Here is a 9,832-nt window from a genome sequence, read left to right as displayed (position 1 = left end):
CCTGGTGAGCCCCCTCCTGGTTAGACCCCTCTTGGTGAGCCCCCCATCCTGGTGAACCCCTCTTGCCTGTGAATCTGCACTGCTCTGTTGTGTGTCCCCAGCATAGTGTAGCTTTGAGCCGTAGCACCGTCACAGAGCTTTTCCCTGTGGGAACACAACTTCCATAAAGCAACATATTTTGCACATAGTAGGTGCCCAGTGATGGTTGTTAGAATTCAAGGTAGTTAAAAGTCTGGAATGCAGCTCAGCACCTGTGGCTCAAGTGGCTAACACATACACCTAAGGTGGCGGGTTTGAATCCAGCCTGGGCCCGCCAAACAACAATGATTGCTGCAACCAAAAAAAAAGTGAGACTCTGTCTCTAAAAGAAAAATTAGCCAGGTATAGTGGTAGATACCGTAGTCCTAGGTACTTAGGAGGGTGAGGAAGGAGGATTTCTTAATCCCAAGCATTTGAGATTGCTGTGAGCTATGATAACACCACTGTATTCTGGCCTGGCAATAGAATGAGATCCTGTCCCCCAAAATAAAAATAAAATAAAAACTAAATGAACTAATGAGTGAAAGAGCACTGAAGGGTCTTGGTCCCATTATTATGTGACTGTTTCAGCCCACTTAGAAGGACACTAGATGGAAGAATTCTTCTTCTTCTTTTTTTTTTGTAGAGACTGAGTCTCACTTTATTGCCCTCAGTAGAGCGCCGTGGTGTCACACAGCTCACAGCAACCTCCACCTCCTGCACTTAGGCAATTCTCTTGCCCGAGCCTCCCGAGTACCTGGGACTACAGGCACCCACCATAATGCCCAGCTATTTTTTTGTTGCAGTTTGGCTGGGGCTGGGTTTGAACCTGCCACCTCCGTATATGGGGCCTGTGCCCTACTCACTGAGCCACAGGCGCTGCTCTAGAGAGAGAATTCTTAAACAGGATTGAGCTGGATGATATGTCAGATCTCTTCGCCTCTAACAGTCTCTGGGTGCAGGGATTTGGAGCTACACATTAATAGTGACACCTGACACTTTTGACATACGTGGAGCATTTGCTGCCCACCGGGGGCTGTTCAAGCCTTCCCTTTTGACCCTTACAGCTGTCTCGTGGATGGACAGGCACCGTTATTATTCCTCCCTCATATACGAGGAGACTGCACACAGCCCCAAGCTTGTGTGGTTATCAGCACTGGACATAGGGTGTGGCCCGGGGAGTTTGCTGTCAGCTTTCTACTAACTGTCCCCAGAGTACAGCAGCGTCTGGTCAGCCCTCCTTATCCACAGGTCTAAAATGTTCCAGGGGAGGCTCGGCGCCTGTGGCTCAACTGGCTAAGGTGCCAGCCACATACACCTAAGGTGGCGGGTTCGAATCCAGCCCAGGCCTACCAAACAACAATGATGGCTGCAACCCCCCCCCAAAAAAATAGCTGGGTGTTGTGGCGGGCGCCTGTGGTCCTAGCTATGTGGGAGGCTGAGGCAGGAGACCCGCTTGAGCCCAGGAGTTGGAGGTTGCTGTGAGCTGTGATGCCACAGCACTCTACCCAGGAGGACAGCTTAAGGCTCTGTCTCAAAAAAAAAAAAAAATGTTCCAGGGGGAAAAAAGACAATTACAAAATACCACAAGAAAAATAATACAATTTTTAAAAACAAAGTATAACAGCTATTTACATGGCACTTACATTATGTTAGATCTTACAAGTAACCTCGAGGTGATGAGCACGTGTAATACCCGAATACTGCGCCTTCTCTATCAGGGGTTGGGCCCCTGCAGGTCTGGCTTCCAGGTACAACACAGGCTGGATGGCACTGCTACTCTGCTGCGGAACTGCAGTGGGGGTGTCAGGGCAGGATTCAGAAGGTCACAGGAATGAATGTCATCTAATTTCTCCCATCCTTCCAAATAATTTTTTATGGTCATGAAATAAATTTCCATTAAACTTCTTGGAGGGAGGGTGGCACCCATAGCTCAGTGGGTAGGGCACTGGCCACATACACCGAGGCTGGCGGGTTCGAGCCCAGCCTGGGCCAGCTAAACAACTGCAACAAAAAAAAATAGCCAGGCGTTGTGGTGGGTTCCTGTAGTCCCAGCTACTGGGGAGGCTGAGGCAAGAGAATCAATCTCTTAAGCCCAAGAGTTTGAGATTGCTGTGAGCTGTGATGTCACAGCACTCTATCCAGGGTGACAGCTTGAGACTCTGTCTCAAAAAAAAAAAAAAAAACTTCTTGGAGAAAAAATACCCATGTACCTTTGTTCTTTCTCTCTTTATCAGACTCACAGAACTGAAGACCTGGGCATTCCAGATTAATTCTGCCCTTCATTAAGACATTTTCTTGTAGGCTCCTCACTGCAAACATTTCTTGCCATTGAAATTCCCTGTGAAGTGTGGAAATCTGAGCAAACTGATCCCACTGGTGGTTCCTTTAGTTACATTTGGATGGAGACGTTTCCTTGGTCAAAACCCAAAGTTCCTGAACTTGAGGGAAACATTTCAGTTTCTGACTTAGAGTTTAGAAAGAGAACAGGCTTTCTTTCCTTCCTACCAGAGACTTTAAATACCCAAGCATCAGACAATACACAAAATGCCCTTGAGCAAGCTGAGCTGAGCACTAGGCCGGGCTTTCTCTGGGAGGGGATTTGGCTAGGAAGACATTCCCCTCTTTCCCAACTTACCTGCAGAGAAAGAACACTGGATCAAAGGACCCTGAGTGATAATTATTGGAGCAGCTATTTCAAATCCCCCTATTCTCATATGCTCATGGAAAAAAGATAGTTCTTCCAGTCCAGAATGTCGCCATAATTATCAAATAAACGAATGCAAGGGAGTCAGTTGTCTTGGACAGCTTTGATTGCGATAAATCTGGATACAAGGATTCTGTCCATAATTTGGGCTAATGTATGTTTCTGACTTAAAATGTGTACAGTGACCAACGGTTAAAAGCAATGCCATTCAATGGAAACATAATGTGAGCCACACAAGCATTTTAAAATTTTCTAGTAGCCACATAAATAACAAAGTAAAGAGGGGTGGGCGCCTGCAGCTCAGTGAGTAGGGCGCTGGCCCAATATACTGAGGGTGGCGGGTTCAAACCCGGCCCCAGCCAAACTGCAATGAAAAAATAGCTGGGCATTGTGGTGGGCCCCTGTAGTCCCAGCTACTTGGGAGGCTGAGGCAAGAGAATTGCCTAAGCACAGGAGTTAGAGGTTGCTGTCAGCTGTGACGCCATGTCACTCTACGATAAAGGGCGATAAAGTGAGACTCTGTCTCTAAAAAGAAGAAAAAGTGAAAAGAAATATGACTTACCCCAATATGTTCCAAAATGTTAATCATTTCAGCATGTTATAAATATAAAAATTATTAATGAGATATTTTAATAGTAAGTCTTTGACATTCAACGTATATTTTATAATGACAGCATATCTCATTCCAGACTTTAAATTTTCATCAGATTTGTATTTACATTTTATAAAATTTACATTTAGGAAAGTAGATTCACCTATTTGTTTCTCCTGTCATACCTTCAAGTTTTTCAGTATGAAATAAGTACCATAAAAGATGCTTTTTCTTTAATGTTTGGTTCTACCTTGACAAAACTGGTCTTCCTTTTTGGAAGATTTGGTTTGAGTTTGAAGCAAAGAGAATGCAGTTTTATCAGACAATAGGGCTGGAGTTAGGGCTCGGCACCTGTAGCACAGTGGTAACGGCACCAGCCACATGCCCGGAGTGACACCATGGCACTCTACAGAGGGCAACATAGTGAGACTGCCTCAAAAAAAAAGCAATATAGTTATATTCAATGGAAAAATATTTTACACTGCTTCCGTTTTAAATTTAAATGTCAATAAGTTAAAAGTTAAAAATTCTGTTTATTGGTGATATGTGCTCAGTAGCCGCACACAGTCAGGGGCTCACGGGACAGCACACATCTGAGGCTTCCTCAGGCTCATCGCAGGTATCCGGTGTTTGGTCGTGGCGGGCAGGGTATGTGACGCACACCCGCTGACCTCCTCCTACCTGTCCTGCCCTCTCTGCCTTTCCTCTTGTACCAGGTAGAGGCCTGCAGAGGGTGGTAGAGTGTGGAGGCTGGTGGAGGACCAGTCTTCGTCAGAGCGATGGGAGGTGACCACTCTCTGTCCCCTTGTTGCTCGGCAGGTCCATCTCCCGTTTGCGGTGGTTGGCAGCACTGAGGAGGTGAAGATTGGCAACAAGATGGCAAAGGCCAGGCAGTACCCCTGGGGCGTGGTACAGGGTATGTGCATGGGACAGGGACCCTTCCCTCCCTAATTTCATTTAGGGAGGTCCTCAGCAGTGCGGGCAGTGGGAGGGAGTGGGGGCATCCACATCTGGTGGGAGTGGAGATGAGGAAGAAAGAAACAGCCATCAGGTGGGTAGACCATGGGGACAAGTGTCTGCTGGGATGAGGCAGTCCTTCAAGGATGTTGGGTTGTTTAGGAAATTCAGTGTGAATTCCTGTGAATTCTTAGGAGAAAAGAGTTCTTGGCTGACCACAGTGGCCCATGCCTGTAACTCTAGCACTCTGTGAGGCTAAGGTGAATAACTGCTCCAGCACAGGAGTTCAGCCCGAGCAAGAGTGAGACCCCATTGCTTCTAAAATGGAAATATTTGCTGGGCATGGTGGTGTGCACCTGTTGTCCCAACTGCCTGGGAGGCTAAGGAAGGAGGATCTCTTGAGCCCAGGAGTTTGAGGTTGCTGTGAGCTACAGTGATGCCACTGTACTCTCTCTAGAATAACGGAGCAAGACTGTCTAAAAACAAATAAGAGTTCCCTAGAAACTTGAACCAGTTTCATCAGCAACGTATAAAAAAGTGGCAAATGTCTCCTGCAAATAAGAGGTGTTTATTTTTCTATTTCTGGGAAAGTTGTCTTCCAATAAATGTCATTTCAGGAAATACTGAGAATTTTGAGGGTATATGAATGGTATTTGGCATTGTGGGACATAAGCACAGTCTTCAATTTGAAGACATGTCAGGAGTGTCATTTTGAGAAGCCAAGACTCCATGTGTGTTTTGAAGTTTGAAGGACACTGGTGCCACAGATGATGCAGGATGGCTGCAGTCTTGTTGCTATGATTAAATGAGGTGATACATAAAAATTACGCAGTTCTAGACAGCATGGAGGGGTGGAACTAGGTCTGGCTTTAGAGCCGGGTGTCACAGTGTTTGAATCAGACTCTTTCCCCTGTTAGAGAGGTCACCTTGCTTATCACAACCAGACTTAGCCAGACTTCTGCACCTATGAAGCTAGATTTGCCTTGTCTGCTTCTTATGAAGGGTACAACAGCATTTGTTAAGCTCCTACCCGGCACCCTGCACTGAGTAGGCACCAGATGTCAGCATTCTCAGTAGCAGTACCAGTCAGCACTGTCAGGAATCTCATGTCTATTAAGAATGTAAGGTAAATCCAGTAGCCTTCGGGTGGCTTTGAGACCTCAGAGATTTCAGGAGTGTGGTAACATCTTGGAAGCATTCCTGCAGCTTCTCAGTGATCTTGTGGCTGACAGCCTCCCCCCTCCACCCATGTGTCTCTTGCAGTTGAAAATGAAAACCATTGTGATTTTGTGAAACTTCGGGAGATGCTGATCCGTGTGAACATGGAGGACTTGCGAGAACAGACTCACACCCGCCATTATGAGCTGTACCGACGCTGTAAGCTCGAGGAGATGGGGTTCAAGGACACCGACCCCGACAGCAAGCCCTTCAGGTATGAGGCCCAGCAGTCAGGTGTCTCTGGGATGGTGTGAGGTGGGTATGTGGGCTAGTCACAGCAATGCTTGCTGGGTTGAGGCTTTTTTCTGTCGTGGGACAGATAATAAATATTGTAGGTTCTACAGGCCAAGTGGTTTCTGTTGCAGTTACTTAATTCTGCCCTTGTCCTTTGAAAGCAGCCATAGACCACAATATTAAATGAATGGAAGTGGCTGTATTTCAATAAAACTTTATTTACAAAAACAGGCAGCATCCCATATTTGGTTCTTAGGCTGTGATTTGCCAACCCCTAGACTAGATCATAACTTGGAGCCTGTGAGCTGCCTGCAGAAGTTAAGTTTCTTAAGTTCCTGAGAGTTAATTTACCTCCCCAAATGTTAACCATTCAGCACAGCCTAGGTCCCTTTCAACTTTGGAACCTGTGGAATTTGAAGAGTCTGTGATGCTACCTGAGCTACCTACTACCGCCAGGAAGGCAGGTGGCCTACATCGGCCTGCTGGGACACGGGAGACCATGCCCTGGCATTGTCCTGCCCAGGGCTCAGCAGGTGCTGGCAGAGCCTGTGGGTGGTGATGACCTCCTGCTGCTGCAGACACGCGGCCACCACGCTGCCTCTATGGCGCATTAAGTAAGGCAACTCCAGCAAGCACAGCTAACTGCCCACCAGGAAGGAAGGGCTGGAAAGGGCCAGCAGGGCTTCTGCAAGGCCTGGGAGAGCTGCTGTTCTGCCTGTCTTGGCCTCCCTATCTTCTGGGGCTTCAGGAGCAGGAGATGTCACAGAGCCCGCCTGACTCTTAGAGGACATGTTTCGTCCATGTCTCTCCCTCCCCATTTGGTTCCAATTCTACCATCCTGAGGTTTCCTTTTTGATGGTGAAAATGGAAATTTTTAATATATATATATATATGTATAAATTTATAAATACTTTTTATATACTTTTTTTTTTTTTTTTTTTGAGACAGAGCCTCAAGCTATCCCCCTGGGTAGAGTGCTCTGGCATCACAGCTCACAGCAACCTCCAACTCCTGGGCTCAAGCGAGTCTCCTGCCTTAGCCTCCCAAGTAGCTGGGACCACAGGCACCTGCCACAATGCCCGGCTATTTTTTGGTTGCAGCCATCATTGTTGTTTAGTGAGCCCAGGCTAGATTCGAACCCACCACCTTAGGTGTATGTGGCTGGCGCCTTAGCCACTTGAGCCACAGGTGCCAAGCCAATATATACAATTTTTAATACAAAAAATGTATAAAAAATGAAAAATTTTTATATAAAAACATAAATTTATATTTTATATATACAAAGGATGCCAAAAAATGTATACACATTTTAAGAATGAAAACAAACTATTAAATTTGTAATAATCAAGTCACGTTTGACTCCTGCAATTATTAAGAGGGGTTCGACGTCACTTGCATTTATTTTGTTATTGGTACATATTGAGTTTCACAGTTCCTTTTTTAAAATGTACATACAGTTCTGGCACCATACACACACACACACACACAAATATATATATTTACACCAAGGCTTTTACACTTTTCCCTTTATAAGAAAATCAGAAGTAGAGGAAATTAGACCTTCTAAAATAAATACTTCCTATCAGCCTAAGTGGGGCCAGGGTTTCCATTTAAACTGGAAGCAGTTTCTCCTCTTAGGATCTTACTGATTCAGACTTATGTGCCCCTCCTGACGTGGGAAAGATCTTTTGGATCCAAAAGTTGACTTCGAATCACACGTCTGCTTAATAGCAATGTGAAATGAATTTGATTTTCCTTTTCTTGGCAACCACTACATTTAAAAGGGCTCAGCCTTTCCCACTGGAGAATTTTGGGCACCCCCAGCATTTCCTGTGCACTGGGGGCCCCACCGAGGGAAGAGTGGGGTGAGGAGACCTGCTGCGGGTGGCAGGGCTGAGGAACAACAGAAGCCACTGCTAATTTCAGTGATATTAAGGTTCTTTATGTTCCCAAAGTGGAGGATTCCTGCTGAGTGTGTGTGAAGTTCATCATTCCCTTTGAGCACCCTTGTCCACCGTTTGTCCTCTGGGCCCCACTTGTGTTATTAAGTAGAGTGGCCTCTAAGGCCAAGTCTGGCAAATGACAGTCGTCACTATAGGGTGTGCAGTGACTCCTGCACCTCGGCTCTGGCTGCACCCCTCGTGCCTGCTGACGTCCAGCACCTGCCTGAGTTCAGAGCTGTATCTTGTCTTGTGTGGAGTATGTGCATATCCAGACATCAGCCCCATCCTTCCTCTGCTTGGCTTTCTTGTTCATGCCCATCTGCCTTGAATGTGCCCACCTGGCCTGAGCGTAACTACCTGCTGCCCTGCTTGTGCCCACGTGCCCCCTGTGTGCCCACCTGCTGCCCTACACATACCCACTTGCTGTTTGGGGCCATGGAACTCATGTTCCCACAACCAGAGCCCCTCCCTAGACTGCCCTTGCTCCCCAGGCCTAGCCCCATTTTGGCTGGCATTATAAGGTAAACAAGGAGAGGAGATGTGAGATGCGAGTGGGGACGGTGACATGTCTCCTTCCTCCTGAGTCTCTGGCCACACTACTCCTTCCCCATCTCAGAACACCACCTCCGCCGTGACTCACGGACTCAGCCGACAGTGCTGAGTGCCCTCTCAGAGACTAAGTCCCCGGGCCTGAGAGACCCACTCACTCGTGGCAGGGCAGTGGGTAGAGCTCCTGTCTGGGCAAGGTGGTCTGGGTTCAGGCCTGGCTCTGTCACAGGTGTGACCTGGACTAATTGCTAACCATCTTGCTGGATTGTTGAAAGTATTAAATGAAGTATAAGTATTAAAGTATAAGTTGCCCCATAGCTGCCAGTGGCAATGGTCATCCTTAGGTAGGCCCTCCACTAGATGGTTCCAGGGGATTGGAGCAGGGAGAGAATTATGCCAGTTCCCAGGATGATGGGTGGACTCCAGGTCTCTTTACGACCCTTCCCTCCACTGCCACAAGCAAAACCTGCCTCTCGCAAGGGCTGTTCAGAGGAAATTAGAAGATAAAAGTTCTCAGTTTCAAACCAGCCTAAAACCTTGTTTTATTGTGTTTTTGAGTTTTGAGACAGAGTCTCACTCTGCCACCCAGGCTAGAGTGTTATTAAGCAGGATCACTCAAGCAATCCTCTTGGCTCAGCCTGTCAAATAGCTGGGACTACAGGCCCCTGCCGGGACACCCAGGGCTAATTTTTCTCATTCATTCTTTCTTTCTTTCTTTCTTTTTTTTTTTTTTTTGAGACAGTCTTACTACGTTGCCCTGGGTAGAGTGCTGTGGCGTCACAGCTCACAGCAACCTCAAACTCTTGGGCTTAAGCAATTCTCTTGCCTCAGCCTCCCAAGTAGCTGGGACTACAAGCACCTGCCACAACACCCGGCTCTTTTTCTGTTGTAGTTGTCATTGTTGTTTAACTGGCCCAGCCTGGGTTCCAGCCTGCCATCCTCAGTGTATGTGGCCAGTGTTGTAACCACTGTGTTATGGATGCCACGCCCAGGGCTAATTTTTCTGTTTTTAGTAGAAACGGTCTTGCTCTTGGTTGGCCTGGTCTTCAACTCCTGAGCTAAGGGATCCTCCTACCTCAGCCTCCCAAGTGCTGGGATTACAGGTGTGAGCTACCATGCCCAGCCCAGCTAAAACCTCGGGAAGCAATTGCATATTTCTCACTTAGAAAAGTATTAATAACTATAATTAAAATTAAATTTTAGGGCTAAAATTTGTAAAAGATACCACTTTAGGCATCTGTGAGCAGCTAACACAGAGCCATTGCTCAGTGACTGCAGATACAGTGGGTCTCTATTGGTGCTCAGTGACTACAGATATCAGTGGGTCTCTGTCGGTGCTCAGTGACTGCAGATACAGTGGGTCTCTATCAATGCTCAGTGACTACAGATATCAGTGGGTCTCTATAGATGCTCAGTCACTGCAGATATCAGTGGGTCTCTATCAGTGCTCAGTGACTGCAGATACAGTGGGTCTCTATCGGTGCTCAGAGACTGCAGATATCAGTGGGTCTCTATCAAAGCTCAGTGACTGCAGATATCAGTGGGTCTCTATCGGTGCTCAGAGACTGCAGATATCAGTGGGTCTCTATCAAAGCTCAGTGACTGCAGATATCA

The 9,832-nt window shown here is 46.9% G+C and overlaps 1 protein-coding gene across 4 annotated transcripts in view; it reads left to right on the top strand.

Moving 5' to 3' along the window:
• The window catches only part of SEPT11 (septin 11), a 93,265-nt gene that overhangs the window by 69,901 nt on the left and 13,532 nt on the right, over positions 1–9,832 (top strand). For all 4 annotated transcript variants that reach the window (XM_023513372.1, XM_023513370.1, XM_023513369.1 and 1 more), the window contains exons 6-7: positions 4,137–4,233; positions 5,538–5,706. In XM_023513372.1, the coding sequence (XP_023369140.1) occupies positions 4,137–4,233; positions 5,538–5,706 (266 nt within the window). The remainder of the gene's footprint in view (positions 1–4,136; positions 4,234–5,537; positions 5,707–9,832) is intronic.

The sequence above is a fragment of the Otolemur garnettii genome, unplaced genomic scaffold, assembly GCF_000181295.1.
Source record: "Otolemur garnettii isolate 467f Iridium unplaced genomic scaffold, OtoGar3 scaffold00039, whole genome shotgun sequence".
Lineage (NCBI taxonomy): Eukaryota > Metazoa > Chordata > Mammalia > Primates > Galagidae > Otolemur > Otolemur garnettii.
The sequence above is the reverse complement of the archived record's forward strand: the minus strand, read 5'-3'. Positions and strand labels throughout refer to the sequence as shown.